This window comes from Bubalus kerabau, chromosome 1 (assembly GCF_029407905.1).
Source record: "Bubalus kerabau isolate K-KA32 ecotype Philippines breed swamp buffalo chromosome 1, PCC_UOA_SB_1v2, whole genome shotgun sequence".
In the NCBI taxonomy this organism is placed as follows: Eukaryota; Metazoa; Chordata; class Mammalia; order Artiodactyla; family Bovidae; genus Bubalus; species Bubalus kerabau.
Genome location: NC_073624.1, coordinates 27,677,134 through 27,698,852, shown reverse-complemented (window position 1 = coordinate 27,698,852; position 21,719 = coordinate 27,677,134). Strand labels below are relative to the sequence as shown.

Here is a 21,719-nt window from a genome sequence, read left to right as displayed (position 1 = left end):
CACTTTCACACACTTTTATCCTTGGTAATTTTATTTTTCTGAAAATTTACCATTTTCTGTTGAAAAGAGTGAAACTGCCAGTTGCTGTGTCTTCAGTTCACTCAGTCATGACTGATTCTTTGCAACCCATCTTAGCCCAAATCTAATAAAGTAGATTTTCTCCTTTTAAGTTTGAATTAGGTAAATGTTCTAGAATAGACGTGAATGAGAGTTTACAAACGGGTCTCATTGATCTCCTTTTACGGGTGAGGAAATGGAGCAGAGGGAGGTTAGATTACTCCCTGAGGTACAGAGCTATTCAGTGGCAGAGTGAGGGCATAAACACAAGCGATCAGTTTCTTTGAGCTGAGGTCACCACACTTTCCAACTTCTCTTTGGTTGTAGGACATGAATAGAAATGAGAAATCCTTTTTTTCTTTTGTTTTCACCATGTTTTTCAAAATTTTTTTGGCCTTTCAATTGAAATTGTCAAATAAAAGCATGACTCTTTGGAACTCTACAGTGATTCCTAGGTTGAAAATGACACTGAAATCCATAATCAGGTAAGTCTGTGTGATGTTTCCCAAGCATATACCTAAAACTTTGCCAGTTTAAGGCAGAACTGCCATTTTGTTCACTTACATGCCATTATATTATTTTACAGTAATAATGAGTTCATTGTTCTCAAATCAGTATTTTCCATCTTATAATAAGAGAGACTTAAGCTGTCTATGGGCTTCCCTGGTAGCTTAGCTGGTGAAGAATCCACCTGCAGTGTGGCAGACCTGGGTTTGATCCCTGGGTTGGGAAGATCCCCTGGAGGAGGGCATGGCAATCCACTCCAGTATTCTTGCCTGGAGAATCCCCATGGACAGAGGAGCCTGGTGGGCTATAGTCCATGGGGTCACAAAGAGTCAGACACGACTAAACAACTAAGCATAAACAGCACAAGCTGTTTATAAACCTGAAATTGAATTATGATCTCATTCTTCTAAATGACTTATGTGAAGAATGAATATTGTTAGTCCTGTGTGTATTTATTCACAAGAAGTGCCCATTTATGTTTCTTCTATTTTTATGATTCTACCTTTTATCCAGATTCTGTGTCCAAACAATGACTCTAAACCTATAGTGACTCATTTGATCTTTTATTATATGAAATTGGTTCTTCCCCTCATTCACATGCCATGCGTGTTTGCCCTTTTGTATGCCTGTAAAGTATTAATGTGATGTGATTCTTCCCCAATATGTGTTATATTGCAGTCTCATTCCTTTTCCAGATAAGTTGTTAAGGTATTTTGTTAGTCATTCTACCCATATGTATTCAACTAGCTTAGTTTGTATATAATTGAGGTTTGACATTTAGAGTTTAGAAACCTCTTTTGGCTTCCCAGGTGGAGCTAGTGGTAAAGAATCTGGCTGTCAGTGCAGGAGACACAAGAGATGCAGGTTCAATCCCTGGCCTGGGAAGATACCCTAGAGGAGGAGATGGCAACCCATTCCAGTGTTCTTGCCTGGAGAATGCCGTGGACAGAGGAGCCTAGTGGGCTACTGTCCATAGAAAGAGTCAGACACAACTGAGTGCAGACACATACACAGTTTCTTTTGGATTTTCTCATATTTCTAGCACATTCGTTTCTTACTCTCATTAAAAAAAAGGTTTTAAAGTTAGAAGGAGAAGAAGGGTTGGCTTAGAGAAGACCCGGCAGATTGTGATTCTTGGGAGAGGAAAGAATGAAAGACAAATGGAAGAACTGAGAGTGAGACTCTGTTTAGGCTTGCGGGTTGAGTGGATTACAGCAGTGTTGATCCATTCTGCTTGGTGGTCCTAACAATTTGTGTAAATGCCTTCATGTCTTTTTGGATCTGGTGGGTTTAGTTTGAGAGGTTTTGCTACAGCTTATCTTGTTCTGCTTCTGTATTTGTGGTTACAAAATGTGGAATGTAGGGCAAGGTTACTAGTATAGATGTGTGTGTGTGCGTGTGTGTGTGCATGCACAATTTCCAACTTCCTTCAGTAGTCATGGGAAAAATATATAGCAGTCAAATCTGTCACGTTCCAAATATATACTGTTTCTCGTGACTGTTTCTGGTGTTCTGCTCTTTGTTCGAAAGGTGAGAGAATCAGCAAATACCCATGAACCTTGTTTACATTTGTCCAGTGTCATTGGCATTCTGAGTGTGCGTATGAATATTGTTTTAGTTTGTGCAGTTTTCTTATTAGTATTCTGGATAATGATTAGTCATATACCAGCTTGTACCAGAGTAAGACTGTGGGTTCGATCCCTGGGTCGGGAATATCCCCTAGTGGAGGAAATGGCTCCCCACTCCAGTATTCTTGCCTGGAAAATTCCTTGAGCACAGGAGCCTGGTGGGCTCTGCAGTTCATGGGGTCACAAAGAGTCGGACATGACTGATGACTGAGCACACATCACAACTAGGTTAAGATTAGCCTTTTATAAAACTATCATTAACATCTTTATCAATGATTCAGAACTAAAAGATATATCAGAATTCTGCTACTGGGGCATGGGACAAATCTAAGCTAGGCTCATAGGTTTTTGACTCTCTCCCCTTTCTAAGATAAGGCAGCTCACCAGAAGTAGCCATGAGAAATATGTATTTGAAATGTGATACATTTGTTTGCTGCACATTTTTCCATGACTATTAAAGGAAGCCAGAAATTGCACACACACGCGCACACACACACACCCCACTCATATTACTACTGGTAACCTTGTCGTAGCAGAGTATTAAATGTACCTGTTAACTTGCTTTGGGAAAAGTGACTGTCTTAAAAGAATAAATGTTCCTATATCTAAGCAGCTACAGTTTTGGCATTTTGCAGACTCCTGGGCCTAAGAGCTTTATCTTCAAAGTGACAGGAGCTAGAGCTGGAATACCCTGTTAAGATTCCTTTGACTCACTCAAGTTCAGATATACACTGATATGATGGGTGGGAATTTTTGTGATTATATTGTTCATTTTCAAAAAGGCCTTCCCTTCTATTATCAAAGAAAGAGATTATATTAATACCTTTTGTCATTCTCCTGGCTGGTTACAAGTCTTTCTTACTCTTTTCACTTCCTTGATAGTATTGTTCTCATATCCTGTCTTTTTTATTCCTGTCTGATTTTCTTCTGTTGCAGTTTGAGTTCCCTAGGATGCAAACTCAGATGGAAATTAGTGCACTGAAAATTTCTCAGAAAGTGCCCTTGGGATCAATCAAGCCCTGGGGAGTGGAAGGAAGAAACCAACTCTGGGCAGGGAGGAGGTTAGGCTGTCTTGTAGTCTTGGTGGAAGTCTGACCCCTGGAGGCCCTAAAGCTGGGATGGCGTTTCACCATTGTCTCCAGCCAGTCTTTGGATGAAGGCTGCATGAACTTACATGAGGAGACTCTTCAGCTAAGGCCATTCTTAAGAGAGCTGATAGCCAAGGCCTGTATACTGGCATCACTACACATCTGGGGGAAAAAAAACCCTTCAGTTGTGAAAGAGGATCAGGGTGGCACATCACAGTTTCCACTCTATCTTTTTTGCAAGGGTTGGAGGTTTCTGAATGGCTTGGGGGATGGGTTAGAATTTCCAGGAAATGAAGAGTTACAGAGCCGAGTAGTCAGGAAGTTGAAAAATAGTAGAGAAGAAAAGTTGGTATGAATAGGTTCTGCCAGATAATTAAGTTCTGGTATCAATTAGCACTTTTCTAAACAAGTTTTTAAAATTCTATTTATAGTGATGCTATTCCCTTTCTAAGTTACAGGATTCTGATGAAAACTGTGGGTTCTCTATGCAGAGAAATGTGCATATCTATATGCATATAATGGGAAATAGATGGAAACAGTGGAAACGGTGTCAGACTTTATTTTTGGGGGGCTCCAAAATCACTGCAGATGGTGATTGCAGCCATGAAATTAAAAGACGCTTACTCCTTGGAAGGAAAGTTATGACCAACCTAGATAGCATATTCAAAAGCAGAGATATTACTTTGCCAACAAAGGTCCATCTAGTCAAGGCTATGGTTTTTCCAGTAGTCATGTATGGATGTGAGAGTTGGACTGTGAAGAAAGCTGAGCGCCAAAGAATTGATGCTTTTGAACTGTGGTGTGAAGAAGACTCTTGAGAGTCCCTTGGACTGCAAGGAGATCCAACCAGTCCATCCTGAAGGAGACCAGTCATGGGTGTTCATTGGAAGGACTGATGCTGATCCTGAAACTCCAATACTTTGGCCACCTCATGCAAAGAGTTGACTCATTGGAAAAGACTCTGATGCTGGGAGGGATTGGGGGCAGGAGGGAAGGGGACGACAGAGGATAAGATGGCTGGATGGCATCACCAACTCGATGGACATGAGTTTGGGTAAACTCTGGCAGTTGGTGATGGACAGGGAGGCCTGGTGTGCTGCGATTCATGGGGTCGCAAAGAGTCGGACACGACTGAGCGACTGAACTGAACTGAACTGATATGCACATAAATTCAGTTTGATTGTTGTAAAACCTGCTTGTTTTTTTACTTCCCTATTTATAGATTCTTTTCTTCCCCCATCTCTTAATAATTCTGCTTTTCTGGCATCTTCATGTTAAAACATTAGTTGATTGCTAAATTTTCCATTTGCTTTATTTGTTAGTACTCAAATACATCAAATCACAGTAAATCATTTTCTCACCTATTTTGTAATTTCTAAATTATAAGTTCCTTTGTAGTGACGATTCTTTTTTGCTTTTGTTTTGTATTGGTTTAGTTTTTCTAGCTTGTGGGAATCCATTACGGCCATGTTGATGTAGTGCTACTTTTAATGGAGTTTTATGTTTGTTTATTTCAGATACTCCAGGGATATCATAAGCCCAGGATCCATTTTTGCTTCCATTTCTTACTTTGGAGATTCTCACAGACTTCAGAACTGTTGTGACACAGGCTTGGGGTTTGTTTGTCTTATTTTTAATTTAATTAATTTATTTTTTAGCTGTGCTGGGCTTTTGTTGCTGCCGGGAGCTTTGCTCTCGTTGTGGCGAGCGATGGCTACTCTCTGGTTGTGTTATCCAAGCGTCACATTTCGGTGGCTTCTCTTGCTGTGGAGCACGGGCTCTAGAGCCTGCAGACTCAGTTACTGTGGCTCGCAGGCTCTAGAGCACAGGCTCTAGAGCACAGGCTCAGTATTAATGATGCACAGGCTATGTTGCTCTGCAGCATGTGGGATCTTCCCGGATCAGGGATCGAACCCATGTCTCCTGCATTGGCAGGCAGATTCTTTACCAGTGAGCTACCAGGGAGGCCCCAGGCTTAAGATTTTAATTTCTGGCTGTGTTTCACCTGACCTCTCACCCGGACTCTCAGAGACAAACCCCACTGAAAGTCTTACTAAGACAATGGGTGGATTTCTCCTGTCACCCTCATCATTCTATAATTGTGATTGCAGCCCTTTGTCGATAGCTCCAGTTTTATGGAAGGACCTCAGAACCAACTTTATGCCCAACTTGTGTGCCTCTTCTTCTCTCCCTATATGAGCATTAGGGTTGCTATGGATGCTTGGGCAATTTGTATACTGTGCTGAAGAAAAGCAGGGCTAGAAATCTAGCCCAACTCTGCTCTCCTGAGAGAGAACTCTCTTCTTCTTTTTTTAACTTTTAATTTTATACTGGAGTATAGCGGATTGACAGTGTTGTGATACTTTCAGGTGGATAGCAAAGGGACCCAGCCATACACATACATGTATCTCTTCTCCTCCAAACTGCCCTCCCATCCAGGCTGCCACATAACATTGAACAGAATTCCCTGTGCTGTATGTAGGTCCTTGTTGATTATCCATTTTAACTATGAAGCTGAAGCCAGAAGCTAGTGCACAGACATGAAAGTGTTGTGCTTTCCCCATAGCTCATGCCTTCAGTGTTGTCGCAACAAAGAATTTGTGTGTGTTAGTCACTCAGTTGTGTCCAACTCTTTGTGACCCCATGGACTGTAGCCCGCCAGGCTCCTCTGCCCATGGAACTCTCCAGGCAAGGATCCTGGAGTGGGTTGCCATTTCCTTTTCTCCAGGGGGTCTTCCTGACTCAGGAATCGAACTCAGGTCTCCTTCATCGTAGGCAGATTCTTTACGGTCTGAGCTACCAGGGAAGCCCATTTTAACTATAAGCAGTGTATACGTGTCAATGCCGAACTCCCTAAATATCCCTTCCCCCCATCCTTCCCTGCTGGCAACCATAAGTTAGGAGAGAACTTTCTTCTGATCCCATTCTTTGAGGGGACATCTCCGTACCAATATCAGTTAGACACAAGCCTTAAAGGCACTTCAGTGATTGTTCTGTTGGCCACAACTGACGATGTTTGCTTTTGTACTTACTAGAACTTTGACTATCAGTCCTGGCTTTGGTTTGGCCATCAGTCCTGGCTTTGGTTTGGCCATCAGTCCTAGCTTTGTTTTGGCACCAGGGGGTTTTTCTTTACAGCAAGTGGAGCTGTGTATTTCATTTTAAAAATCTGTTTCTGTTTCTCATTTTTTCTGTGTACCTATGGTGGAAAGTCTTCTTCATTAGCTCAGTTGACCGGATTGTGGCACCTGTAATTCCCATTAAGTTACTTATTAACCTCTGTTCCTTAGAAATCACCTCTTTAGCTGAGAATAATAATAGCCCATCTGTACAGGGTCTGTTTAAATTTAGAGCACTAGCAATCTTCCCACCAGTATTTGTACCATTTACGGCTTTACCACTTCAGGGAAGAGTTGGAAGCATAGTGACTGTGTTTACTCACTTAACAAGAAGAGGAAGTCTTAGTTAACGCCCTGGAGAAACCAGAGAAACTTCGTCCAGGGTAGCACAATGCCGAAACTGAAGCTCCAAGCCCCACCCTTGCTGATGTTGATGTGCCGAAGGTCACTTGGCACCAGAGTGAACAGAGAGGAATGTCCTCTCAGTATTGCCCGGAGGATCGCTCAGAGCAGCTCTCCTGGCTTGTGTGGGTAAGTTTGAGTTTGTGAATGTTTTCTTTGCTAAGGAGGGCTCTCAAAGGCGTAATTATCATGGAGGATATTTGTAGACCTTGAAACATGTGGTAATACTTTTAGTCCCAATAAACCCTTTGACAATATTGTAAATTCCTATTTGGAACTCCAGGGGACTTCTGGACTTGGTGAAGTTGGTACCCTAGGTGCTATAGGGTCCTGCCTCCTACCTCCAGGGTTCTTGCTTATAGAGGTGAGGATACGCAGAATTTTCTTCCCTTCTTAGGTCAGTGGTTAAGAGAGTAATCCTTCCTCCATCATTATAGCTAAGAAAAAAGTCTGTTGACTATTAACAGTTGGGAAAGTGTGTGTGTGTATGTGTATCTCAAGTTTTCTTAAAATTACTTAAAAATTAATCTGATATGCAAAATACTGTTATTATCCTATAAATTTTAATTGCTCTGGGTTGTTCTATGCCTTTAGTTGTACTGTGAAAATGTGCTTATTACCAAGCTCAGTTTTCTTAAGTTTTTATTGGCTCTGAGCACAGACTTTGCACTGCCAAATTTCTGTGTAAACATTTTGCTTGGGACCAAGAAAGTAGTGAATATGTGTCTTTTAAGTTTTCTTTTTTTTTTAAATCCATGAATGTTAATGGATATTTTAAATGTTTAAATAGTCAATTAATGGAGTTTTTCAAAGAACAACTCTTCTCCAAAAATCCATAACTTTTCATAAAGCTCTTTCATAACACTCCGTAATTTTATACTCAGGGTGCTTTAAGTATGAGCTTAATGGCAAGTATATATAATTCTTAGTACATAGAGATCTACTATTTTTTGTAGCTCTTATCTATTTATTTGTTACATTTACTGTTCAGGAGGAGCCTTTTTGTTCTCTTACTAATAATTAAGTGCAAGTATAAATTAAGATACTGTAGAAAATTGGAGGAGAGCTAGTGAAAGTGTATCACATTGTAGTGCATAGCAGAAGTAACTGATAACATCGCTGTTAGGGTGCTGGAAAGTGTCATGCCTTCTGGAGTTCAGGTGCCATGGTTATGACTGTATGGATCCTTCTGGAAATGGAGTCCTGGCTAAGTTGATTTTCCCGTAATGTGTCTGTTATTTATTGAGACTCTATACCATAAGGAATATTAACAGTTCAAAGAAGTTTGAACTACTCATACAACCATTGTATGCAGCTTTTTGTCAGCATGAGAAGAAAATGAGATTCCTTGAGATGTTTATGGCTTGATTTACTTTTACCCTTGCTACAAAGCTTTGGTCAGTTTTACAGGCCACAATTCCCAGGCACATGTCAGTCTCACTGTTAGTATAAATCTTACACATGCACTGGGGGTGGTATGTAAATATTTTGCCTTTTGACACACCTGTTTTCACCTGAAGAAGGGTATCCTTGTACCTGCTGTATCTATTTTCAAGGAGGTTTCTGTTTTTCAGTAACTAAACTTGCACACAGTATTTTCAGTTTAAGTAAATTGCATATAAGTGGGAATGACTTAGAAGAGGTTAAGATAAACATTTAGACTCATTTTCTATGTAAATAATTCTGAAATAAGTTGTATAGAGAGGTCTCCTTTTTCATCTATTCTTCAGTGAAATCACATATGTCATTAACTCATCAAGGTAGGTATGACGTTTACTTAAGGGAACTGGTTTGGAGTTTTAAGGGACTCCGAGTCAGCTCATTATATTTTAGATTTTTAAATAATAGCTTAGTTGAATTGCATAAAATTTTTGTGGAGGTGATATAATGAGGTAGATTATCATACATTCTCTTGATAATTTACCCTATAGGACAGTTCTGATTTGATTAAACCATTAAATATTCTCTAAAAATTCTTTTTTATTTTAGAGTTGAAGTTTGTGTATGTTTTTAACTGTTTGACAGGTGAACCTGTTAATTGGACTTTTCAGCTATGTGAAAAACTATACTTATTTTAGTTAAAATTTATGGGCTTTGAATGCAAGTCTTCTGTATAGAATGTACTAACTAGGTTTGGGAATTTGATTAGAAGAAGCTTGTGGTAGTTTTAATTCTCAGTATACTTTCTAAAAATTTAAAGCACCTTGTAAAATTTTGTCTCTCTACTTGGTAATGTAAAATCTCAGTTGAAATGCATGTATGTTTCTTAATCTTGCTGTAGATCTCACATGAACGTCTGTTCAAGAATGCTTTTGCTCTTAGGAACATTGGTGTACAGTTTTTTGAGTATTAAAAATACATTGTGTCAGATGTTTCGATGTGATTCAGGATCATATTATTTAACTCCCCTAATTATATGATCCTAACGAATGTCAGATTTAAGTATCTGACAGTATTATTACTACTGTAGGTTGCATTGCATTCTTCTGTTTCCTTCCTCGTTTCTAAAAAATACTTTTTCCTTATTTTGTAGGTAATTTTCTTTTTTTTCCCACTTTTTCATACAATTTGCCAGACCAAATGACACAGTTAGTATCCATTAAGTAGAGCCGTGAATATCAATCTTGGACACAAAGCGGGGAATTGTAGCTGGGGGAAGCCCTCCTGCTGTGCTGGCCTGGCCTCCAAAGACTCTGAATGAAGTCTCTTAACTTATTCAAAGCCTGGGATCTCTGAAAGCCCTTTGGGCTCCCCATTGCCCATTCATCACTGATGTTGCATTTCACTGGCTAAAAATTGTCCGTGGCATTTCCATTTCCCATCATGTCAAATGCAAAATCTGGTTCGTAACTTACCACTTGTCATATATCTTAATTTAAGGCCTACACTTCTTGATCTTTATGCTTTACATCTCCATGTCCTGCTTTTTTCTTGACTCATGCCACATTAAGGAAGTCTCTCTCTCATATCCAAAATTTACTTCATCCTTCAGGTCTGCTAATCACCTCCATAAACTTTCTCCTGGTCCCCTCTTCCAACATGGAAGGTAATGTATTTTGTACTTTCTATTAAGGTGCTTCATGTTATGTTTTGTGTCACTGTTATTTTTACATGTGTTGTAATATTTTACACCTTCTACATAACATGGAAGCCCTTACATAGCAGTGACTTGAAATACTCTGCTGAGTTGAGTCTCTACCTCTTACTATGATGGGTTGGATGTGGCTTCATCTTTTTCTTTTTTTGAACTTTTTATTTTGTATTGGAGTATACAGTCCATGGGGTTGCAGAGTCGGACACAACTGAGCAACTGAAGTAAACTGATAGCTAGTTAACTATGTTGTTATAGCTTCAGGTGGACAGTGAAGGGACTCAGTCATACATATACATGTATCCATTCTCCCCCGACCTTCCCTCCCATCCAGGCTGCCAGATAACATTGAGCAGAGTTCCCTGTGATTACAATAGGACTTGTTGGTTATCATTTTAAATATAGCAGTGTAGGATGTGGTTTCATCTTATAACTCCTATGCTTTCATGTACTTAGTAGATTCTCACTGTAAATATTTGACAACTGAGTAAATGTCACGCCATGGCAGTGAGTTATTGACTAGCAGGCCTTTTTATTCTCTGTTGAGTGGACACCTTTGGGGACAGGACTGTTTAGATACCTAAACACATACGGCATGGCTGTCTGAATCAGAGCTCTCCATAGCTGGGAAAGCTGAAGAAACAAAGATGCAGTTAAATATTTTAGATTTTGTGTAGTAACTCAATACTGATGAGGAAAGAATGACTTCTTGGTAAAGGCTTTGGGCTGGTAGGAAATTGAAGGGCAACACAGACTTTGAAAATAGTGATTATATTTCTGGGAATGTTTTTCAGGAGTTCACAGTTTGGAGATAAATACAGTCAGTTCAGCTACCGTGCTTGTTTTGAAAATGAAATTTTATTCCTACAGCATTGATGTTAGGGAGCAATTTGAGTAGAATGTAGATTTCACATTTATTGTGCCTGATTTTACTTTATTTTCACCTAGTTGGTGAACACAGGGCATTTCACCTAGCTGAACTGAGAGCCACATAGAAATTGACAAAATACCCATGCACACACTTCTGCTGCCCCACAGCTCCCTGACTTCACTGCATATCATGAGCCACGACCACCCATGTCTTGATTCATAACCCTCCAATTTCAGATAAGCCTTCTTCCACCATTGCACAATGAACTCACAAGCCACAGTCCTTGGACACCCAATTCCACAAGCAAACTTCAGGTCTTTTGCAAAGTAAGGTACCATGTTTATTATCGTTTTTATTTATTTTTTAGCCATTTAACATTTGAAAACCTGTGCTAGGGTCTTTTCTTTTTTATGTATCACTGACGGCTATTTTCTCCCCTCAGTTCTGTGCTTTTCACGGTGTGATTTTGCATAGCATCACAATTTTTCAGGAACACATATGCCACATTATAACCAAACTGACTGTACTAATTGATAACATACAGACTGTGAACGGAGAGTTCTCTCTCTTTCCTTCCTTCATTTCTGTCCTCCTTCTCCCCTCTCTTTGAATGGTGAGAGACATTTAAAAAAAAAAAATCCCTGTAAGAGGAGCACAGTGCAACAGAGAAAAATGCCAGAGAACTTGTTTAACCAGTGTCATAAAAAAAAGGCATAAATTTACCTGTGGAAATAAATAGGTATGCTCAGAAGTATGTAGAGACTGGGAAGGTAACCTAAAAGATCAGGGAATCCCTGATTTACCCTTAGATAATAATTATGTTTAACTTTTTGTCAGCCTTTACTATATGCCCAGCACTATAATGAGTGCTGGGTATGGATTAAGCCATGCAGCCCTCACAAAACCTTATAAATAGATGTCTTCATTTTATAGATGAAGAAAGATAAGGTTTAGAGGGGTTAGTTAACTTGCCCAAAGTCATTAATTCATAACATAAATGGCAGAGCCAGATCTTGAATCACATCTGACTTCTGAACCAGAGATCTCAGAGGTCTCTTAGAGTACTTTATAAACAAAAACTCCAGCTGTGTTATTTTCTCTGGCCTTAACTGCATCTGATTGGCATCACAGGCTGTCTTTTAATCCCTGTGATAGATAAAGAATCAGAGGTCCTCAGGCTAAGAAATTGCACAGATTCTCAGAGGCAGAGCAGTAACAACTCATTCTGACATGGAATTCAGAGTTTTTCCATTGGGATTTTGCGTGAAAAGGGACAAAAATTGGACAACTAGGAATTAGGTGAGCTGAAATAGGAAAGAGAGGAAGAAATTATTGTTTTGGAAGCTGGAGGGAGAAAGGTGAATTTATAAAAGTGTATCAGAATTGAAAGGAGAGAGCCTGAGGAGGGATGGGCAGTGGGGGGACCCCTAACTCTGTGGTTGTTGTTGAGTCTCTAAGTCATATCTGACTCTTTGTGACTCCATGGACTGTAGCCCGCCAGACTCCTCTGTCCATAGGATTCTCCAGGCAAGAATTCTGGAGTGGGTAGCCATTCCCTTCTCCAGGGACTCTTCCTCGATCTAGAGATTGAACCAATTGAATTCTAGATTGAATTCAAGCTAGAGATTGAATTTGCCTGTTTGGCAGGCGGATTCTTTACCACTGAGCCATCAGGGAAGCCCAGTTCTGTGATACAAGAAGCCTAATCAGATTCTCATCAAGGAGCTCAAGATAGCACCAATTTCAATTCAGGATTATGGGAAGAGAAACCTGAGGTCATGAACGTATATGCTGTAAATCCAGATTAGTAGTAGGCTCAGGGGGGGGGAAAAAAGGAAAGAGAGAAGTGACAATAGAGAAAAGCTTCAAAAGGCCTTATTTGTACTTTTTTTTTAATAACATGAGATGTATCTCTTTTTCTTTAGGTAATCAGTTGCCTGATAGCACTTTGCATATATATGTGTTAATTAGTGTTTATTAAACTGAAGAGTTGATAAATAGTAGAGAAATTTTTCAGTTAAGTATTAAAGAGCCTAATATTACACAAATAATGAGATGAGGATTAATGAGCATCTATAAATTTAGAGCATGGGGCTAGCAAACTGTGTCCAGGGTTTTCTTTCTACTAGCCAAGAATGATTTTCACATTTTTTGTAGATTATTAAAAATAAACACAAAGAATTTGACAGACACCGCATGTGACCCAGAAACCTCAAATAGTTACAACCTGGCTCTTTACAGTAAAATTTCAACCCTGCCCTGAAGTATAGACTATAAAGCAGAAAAAGTTAGATTTGTCTTCTTTCAGGAAATCAGAGTAGGTAACAGAACCTGGTATATTTCACAGACTTTTTTTTTCCCTTCATGGAGGAAGGAATTGATATGTAGTATAGTATTTTACTAGGGACTTTGTATTTATTTCTCATACTCTTGAAAGATTTTACACTTGCAGATAAGGACACCAGGCTCATAGAGGCTAAGTAAACCTTCACATTTATTAAGTAGTGGGATTCATATTTGTCTGGGTTTCTCCACATAAGAACATGGTAGAGAAAATTTGTTCGTAAAAATTGAATATTGTCTGTTCAGAATGCTGACTTGAAAATATCTAGATACCAGATATGAATAATTTTAGCTAATATCTAAAATATTGAAAAAAATGTAAATTGTGTACACAAAAAAATAGAATTGGTTGCAGAATTGTATGACTTTTCCCCAAAACTTTAAACTTTTAAGTTTTTATTAGGATATAGCTGATTAACAATGTTGTCATAGTTCGAGGTGAACAGCGAAGAGACTCAGCCATACATATACATGTATCCATTCTCTCCCAAGGGAGAAGGCAATGGCAACCCACTCCAGTACTCTTGCCTAGAAAATCCCATGGATGGAGGAGCCTGGTAGGCTGCAGTCCATGGGGTCGCTGAAAGTCGGACACGACTTCACTTTCACTTTCCACTTTCATGCATTGGAGAAGGAAATGGCAACCCACTCCAGTGTTCTTGCCTGGAAAATCCCATGGATGGAGGAGCCTGGTAGGCTGCAGTCCATGGGGTCGCACAGAGTCGGTCACGACTGAAACGACTTAGGGGCAGCAGCAGCAGCATTCTCTCCCAAACTCCCCTCCCATGCAGGCTGGCGAGAATTGTGTAATTTTAATTATAAAAATTGCACCTGACGGAAGATTTGTGGATAAAGAGTTATAAAGAAAATGTAAAGAACAGAGAATTCAAGCCTCATGTTAAAAACTTAATATTCACCTAAAAGAAAGATAAAGCTTAAAATATTCTCAATATAAAGTACAAAATAGAAAAGTATGTTCTGCTTCAATAGAGATTCTACCACATAGCATTTTATCATTGAAAAACAGATTATCAAACAAATATTGGCCTGTGTGTCTAATGATAAAGTTTTATGAGGAAGACTTCAGGGTGTAATGAAAACATGCAATAAAGGATCTAATACAGATTGGAAGGGTCAGAGGAATAGTTCTCGAGAGGCTTATTTAGATTGAGACACAGGATTTAGGGGCTTCTTAGGTGGCTTCAATGGTAAAGAATCTGCCCGCCAATGCAGGAGACACAGATTCGATCCCTGGAAGATCCCCTGGAGGAGGCATGATAACCCAATCCAGTATTCTTGCCTGGAGAATCCCATGGACAGAGGAGCCTGGCAGGCTACAGTCCATAGGGTCACAAAGAGTTGGATACAACTGAGAGACTGAGCCCGCACGCACAGGATTTAGACAGTCAAAGACAAAGAGGATGGTTATTCCAGACATAGAGTTCTAGGCCTGGAGGATGGAAAGAGCTTGGCATATTCAAGAGATGATCAAAGGCATCCACTGTCTCCTGTCGACTCAGAAGAGTAATTGTATCTGTTTGTTCATCATTGTATATATCCAGCCTCGGACATACCTGCTGGCACAAAGGAAGCTCTCAGCAAGATTTACCAAAGGGACAAAGACTGAATAGATATTTTTCTGGGAAATTCATGGCGTAATTTTGAGTCCAGGGATTGCCTGGATGTAGCCTACTGCCCTCCTCTCTGGAGCTCACCTAATTACATTCAAGTCCTTGGACTGTTGGTAATCCCAGGTTACTCTAGGCCACTGGCAGCCCAGCTTTTCCAAACCTTCTTAACTGCTGTTAAGTATCTGAATGGATCCTGACCAGGAGAAAGTCTGCACAGAAAAGGCAGGAAAAAGGAATGTAGACCACTTCAGCTGGATCAGTTCCTAAGCAGGAGAAGTGAATTGGCATTATGACAAAGCCAGGACTAACTCTGAGATAGAACGAATATAGCTACTTTGCCAAAAATAACAAGCTGAGGGGGAGGGTGTTCTGTCCTAGAACACATGAGCCCAGGTTCTCTGGGTGATCACCGGGTAACCAAACACGTGATAATCAGGCTTAAAGGTTTAATTAAGAAGTTAAATACTGAAGCACTTCCTGTTTGTAGAACTTATTTCTTAAAAATCAAATTTGAACTTCTAAATTGAGATAATATCACTTACAGGTTGAGTGCACTGAGGAATTTATAAGGTAGAAAGAGAAGGAGAGAGAATCGTATATTTCCCAAGGGGGTGAACTACAGTTGCAGTGGATTTGGAAGGAATGTTTTATAAGGTATTTACTATAAAATAGAGGTGAAATAGGGGTTTACTACAATTAAGGGAAGAGAAGGTCACTTAAGTGGGAAGGAGAATGGGACTTGAAGACAGAAGGAAAGAAAACATTTCAGTTATTCTGAAATGTTAATTTTGAGTTGAAAAGAGCCATAAGTGGTAAAAAGCAATACATATATAGCTGATTATACAAGAATTTAATAATAAACATGTCTGTGCTTTAAGCTTAAACTTTAAGGAACTTTATTTGATGGGATTTAATGTTAAGTTTGAGGAATTTCATACTGGATGTCAAAAGTCTATTTCCTTACAAAAGGAGAAATACTGGCTGGCAGATGGGGGGTGCTTTCTCAGAGTTGTGAGTTCATTTTGATCAGCAAGGAAAAAAAGACAACCCATGCCCTCTGAAGAATATAAGCTTTTCACATGTATGTTGGGAGGAATGACTTGTGGAAAACTCTTTTTTTTTTTGAAACACATTCTTTCTTAAGTATTAAAATATTTGAGTTAGATATTGTCAGTGTCGCCTGGCTTATTTCCAGGGACTAACTCCTGCAGTTAACAATTGATTTACCATGATACATCAAGTTAATGATAGCTTTGTTAAAATTACAGACTTGTTTCTTATCCTTTTAAAATGAGTCTTAACTTTTATTAATGTAATTTTGTAATTCCCTTTGATATTTGGTATGGGACTTAATAATGAACTTATTAAGAATGAAAGCAAAATCTAAATCTTATTACTTTAAAAGTTTGACCTTTGAAGCCATCTTATTGAAAAAGTGTATATTATATGTACAATATGGGACTTTCCAGGTGATGCCAGTGCAGGAGATGCAAGAGATGTGGGTTTGATCCCTGGGTTGGGAAGATCCCCTGGAGTAGGAAATGGCAACTCACTGCAGTATTCTTGCCTGGAAAATTCCATGGATAGAGGAGCCTGGCGGGCTATAGTCCATGGGGCTGCAAAGAGTCAGACATGACTGAGTGACTGATCATGCTGATATATATATGTATATACTATATATATATCTCTCTCTATATCTGTATATTTATATATTTACCCCCTTAGGAATACTGATGTATTTTATTTTGTTCAGTGGATGTTTGCCTCAAAGTTTGTATGCTTATTAGATTATTTGAGCACTCACTTAAAAAGTAAAAAATGCAGAGGAATTTAAAAACATTGTTTGAGCCATTTGATCATACGTCAAATGACCCATTTGTAAAATAGCGTATCTATTCCAAATCATTTTCTATGTTAAAATAATTACATATGTATATATATTATATATACGTTGTCTTAGTTTATCCCATTAATATACTGTGAGATTGGTATGTAGGGGGTGGGACATAGAATCCTACTTCATTTGAGTCATGAAAAAATTATGGGTCACTGAGAAATGGCATTTAAGAATGGCTGCCAGATATGGTTAGAGAGAAATCGAGAGTTGATGAAACTGGATTATTGCTCTTTTTTTCTCCCCCAAACACAGTTTAGCTTATTGCTTTTGCGAATTAGGGATTATATCTCTTGATCTTTATTAAAGTAGGATATATGATAATCTAATTTAGTTCAAATTAAAACATGTATGGGTTGGAAGATTCCCTGGAGATGGAAATAGCAACCCACTCCATTATTCTTGCCTGGAGAATCCCATGGACAGAGGAGCCTGGCAGGCTACAGTCCATGGGGTTGCAGAGAGTTGAACATGATTTAACAAGGAAAACAACAACAACAAAATATGTATATATACCCATGTATATCAATATATCTATGTGAACACATACATACACACAAAGGATTGGAAGGATGGTTTTAATCTGTGTGTGTTCGCCACAGAAATCCTTGATGCGTCTGGTATGTCTTCATGACGGAGGCAGCTGTAGTAAGATACAGCATTTCAGGCAGCCACACCTTATTGGCTTGCAAACACTCAGTGGTTTATTCATCCCTCACTTACATTTTTTATTATCATGAAAAAAAAATATATATATAACATACAGTGGCTTCCCGGTAGCTCAGATAGTAAAGAATCTGCCTGCAGTGAAGGAGACCCAGGTTTGATCCCTGGCTTGGGAAGATCCCCTGGAGAAGAGAATGGCAACGCACTCCAGTATTCTTGCCTGGAGAATCCCATGGATAGAGGAGCCTGGCGGGCTGCAGTCCATGGGGTTGCAAAGAGTTGGACATGATTGATTTGACTTAGCATGCAGTCACAAGGGTGCTTTCTTCACTTCACTATTTAAATCTTCTTTCTTATCAATTCTTGGGCATTAAGTACATTCACATTGTTGTGCAACTGTCCCTACCATCCATCTTTGCAACTTTTATATCTTCACAAATGGTTCCATACTCATTAGAGTTGAACTAGTCATCACCTTTTTGTCCCCCACCAGCTCTGGCAACCACCATTCTCCTTTCTAGGTTCATGACTTTGACGACTCTAGGTACCTCATATAAGTAGAATCATACAGTATTTGACCTTTGGCTTATTTTACTTGGCCTAATGGCTCAAGCCTCATCTATGTTGTAGCATGCATCAGAATTTCTTTGAAAGGCTGAATAATGTTCCACTATATGTATAGACCACATCCTAATTATCTGTTCATCTATGGTGGATACCTGACCTGCTTCCATCCTTTGGCTGTTGTGGATAATGCTGCTTGGAGTATGACTTTACAAGTATCTCAGTTCCTGCTCTCAGTTCTGGGTCTGCACCCAAAAGTGGAATTTCTGGAACATGTGGTACTTCTGTGTTTAATTTTTGGGGGGAGCTGCCCATCATTTTCCACAATGGCCACACTATTAAAGGAATATTTTAAATTAAAAACAAAAAGTGATTCATGTTGATGTTTGGCAGAAACCAAGACAATATTGTAAAGCAGTTATCCTTCAATTAAAAATAAATAAGTTTAATTGTTAAAGAAACCCTAAAACCAAAAAGCATCCTTTAGGTCTCTGGATTTTTTCTTTTCAGCCACACTGCATTGCTTGTAGGATCTCGGTTCCCTGACCAAAGTTTGAACCTGGGCCATGATAGTGAAAGCCTAGAATCCTAACCACTAGGCCACCAGAAACTCCTAGTCTCTGCATTTTTAAAGTGGACTTTTCTTAAATAGGATGAATATAGCTCCCTTGGGTTTCTTATGTAACTAATAACTCTAGAAAATATGAGCCGTGTCCTTAAAGGTTGTTGGTAAGCACATTTTAAATTAATTAAACTATCTTCCTGCTTCTCCTTGGGGAGTTCAGAAGTTTGAAGACATTATGAGAATGACATAGGTGAGTCTTAATTTTTTTTTAAAAATATGTAGAGCAGAATATAATTGGGGAGAGTCCCACAGGAATTGAAAGAAACAGATAAAATTATCTCAAAATTAGCTAACTTTGCTTCTTAATCTAATCTACCCTCCAGAATGCCGCTATAGTTATTTCATTAAAATTAGTAATATGACTGTTACTCCTGTCACTGGTTTACTGTTTTCATAAAAACTGAGTCTAAATTTCTTTACATGGTCTACAAGGCCCCTCACAATCTGGTGTCACACTTTTCTCTGCTACATCATCTTTTACATACCCTGTATCACAGATACATTGGATTATCTCACTATTCCCTAAAACTTGCCTTTTTCCATGTACCATGCTTTGCATATGCCTAGAATGTTGTTTCCTACTGGTACTCGTGCTGATAGACGCACTCCTTTTGTCTTTCACATCTGGTTCTACTGTCTCTTCCCAGATTAAAACTATGCCAGCTTTCCTAGGTTGATGGTTTCATACTACATTGTTTATACCAAGACAGTAGCATTTACGAAGTTGCATTGTAATTATCTCTTTGCATATGTCCAAAGAGAGATGTGAAGCCCAACCCCTAGTGCTATGCTTAGTCACTTGGTCGTGTCCAACTCTTTGTGGTCCCTTGGACTGTTGCCCGCCAGGCTCCTCTGTCCACGAGGATTCTCCAGGCAAGAATAATGGAGTGGGTTATCATGCCCTTCTCCAGGGGATCTTCCCAACCCCGGGATCGAACCCAGGTCTCCCACATTGCAGATGGATTCGTTACCAGCTGAGCCACCAGGGAAGCCCATGAATACTAGAGTGGGTAACCTATCCCTTCTCTAGGAGATCTATCTGACCCAGATATCAGACTGGAGTCTCCTGCATTGCAGGCAGATTCTTTACCAGCTGAGCTACCAGGGAAGCCCTAACTCCTGGTAGATGGAAACAGAAACACTGAGAGAATTTCTTGCAGGATTTTGCTCACTGTATGGGATGTCTGCCTCTAATAAGTAATCATTCCATCTGTAAGCTGAAATCTTTTTTCATAATTTTAGCAGTTATTAATAGCTAAATATATTTTACCATAGGCAAAAGTATCAAGCAGACAATTTTTTTTTTTTAGCTTCTTAAATTTTTTTTTTTTATTTTGTGTTGGAGTATAGCCAATTAACAATGTTGTGATAGTTTCAGATGACCAGAGAAGGGACTCAGCCATACATATTCGTGTATTCATTCTCCCCCAAACTTCTCTTCCATCCAGGCTGCCACATAACATTGAGCAGAGTCCATGTGACAAGCAGGCACATTTTCCTTCAATTGTTTGCTACGGCTCCATTTCTGTGCAGATTTCTTATATTTTGGGGCATACTGACCTCATCAGTAACGTTCTCACATTACCCTGGTTTCCTCCTATCTTAGGAGAAGTATCTGATAAGTTATACTTAAGTGTTGATAACGTAATACATTATTATTCCCAGAGGTGTTTGTATTTTAATCATGGTTCCTAGGGATAAAAATGCTTAATTTAAAAGAATAAGTCCCCAGTAATAAGAATTTCATTCCCTCTGTCCCTTGGGTAAATGGTATCATTTAAGGTGACAAGAGGACTCTATGTTAACCCTCAAATCACACTAGGCAGGCAGGCTTCTAGGAGCACCCCTGAATTTTCAGCACCTCCACAGTGGTATTCACACTGGCAATATACTTCCTGAGGCTGCTGCTTTAAGGACCTCACCCTTCTGGGATAAATCCCCTCCTTTTAAATTTCCCCTTAATCATCCAAAGGTCAGGGTGGTGTGACTTGTTCCAAAGTGTGTTTTCTGCCTCCTTAGCTAACTAAGAATTTATTTTTCAAGAATTTAGAACTAGAAATAGGGAGTCATTTAATATTTAACCTGGTTTCTATGAATCGGTTATAGGTAGGAGCGAACACTTACTAGCAAGCGTGGCATATTTAAAGGATTATCTTTTCGTGGAAGCAAAATACTGCAAGAGTCAGATATTTGAACCCTTTCCAGTCTAGATTACTCAAGAGGAAGCAAACAGCAAAACTCAGTTTAATTGCTTGTTGTTTTGAAGAAGGAAATGTTATGTGTATTTTTCTCCCCCAAGGGCCTTGTCCAGGGCAGTATCATTGTGGTGTTTTTGCAGTCCCGTGAGATGTTTCCAACATTTTGGGACGGAAAAACAAGTGAGACTGACATCAGGGTATCTGGACCAGTGGAATGTTTCAAAGTTTATCCAAGTAATTGTTCTTCTCGATCAAAGGACTTGGTATTAGTGGTACCCAAATGCTATTGATACGATGGTCACATAGATGGGCATGCATAGATTTCAGCTTGGATTACGTAAATATGAAATGTTATACAGATGTCCCCTGTGCTCAGTTGCTCAGTCGTGTCTGACTCTTTTGTGACCCCATGGACTGTAGCCCTCCAGGATCCTCTGTCCATGGGATTTCCCAGGCAAGAATACTGAATTGGGTTGCTATTTCCTCCTCCAGGGGATCTTCCCAAACCAGGGGTCAAACCTGTGTCTCCTGCATTGGCAGACAGATTCTTTACCACTGTACCACCTGGAAAGCCTGCTCAATACAGATGTATATAGGTGTCATTGTATGTGTGTGTGTTTAAGTGTTTTTAAGTTTTAGCAACTTTATGATGGGCAAGGGTGTCACACACACAGACTGAGCACAGAAACTGGGAATCTGGGCTCTTACATAGGTCTGCCTGGGTTAGGGGCTCAATCATACCCTCACTGCATGGTACTGGCCAAGGTACTATATTGTTTTGTGCCTCAGTCTCCTCTTCTGTAGAGTAGAGACAGCAACTCCTCTTGGAGGAGTTGTGGTTGTCAAGTAAATTAATGCATGCCAAGAATTATAACAAGACTTGGCACATACAAGCACTTAAGTATTACCTATTGTTTTTGTAAATTATTATTAAATATTGGGCTTCCCTAGTGGCTCAGTGGATAAAGAATTTGCCTTCAATGTATTAGACACAGGAGGCATGGATTTGATCTCTGGGTTGGGAAGATCCCCTGG

At 39.4% G+C, this 21,719-nt stretch overlaps 1 protein-coding gene across 3 annotated transcripts in view; it reads left to right on the top strand.

Moving 5' to 3' along the window:
• The window catches only part of EPS8 (EGFR pathway substrate 8, signaling adaptor), a 197,829-nt gene that overhangs the window by 73,406 nt on the left and 102,704 nt on the right, over positions 1-21,719 (top strand). Inside the window, exon 1 of one of the 3 annotated variants that reach the window (XM_055571107.1) lies at positions 4,876-4,896. The exons of 1 other annotated variant lie outside the window; for it this stretch is intronic. Coding sequence is in view for 1 of the 2 variants with exons in the window: in XM_055571088.1 (XP_055427063.1) it covers positions 6,874-6,930 (57 nt within the window). In the remaining variant the exon portion in view is untranslated. Of the gene's footprint in view, positions 1-4,875; positions 4,897-6,856; positions 6,931-21,719 lie in introns of those variants that run through there. One more of the 3 variants, XM_055571088.1, reaches the window with a different exon arrangement.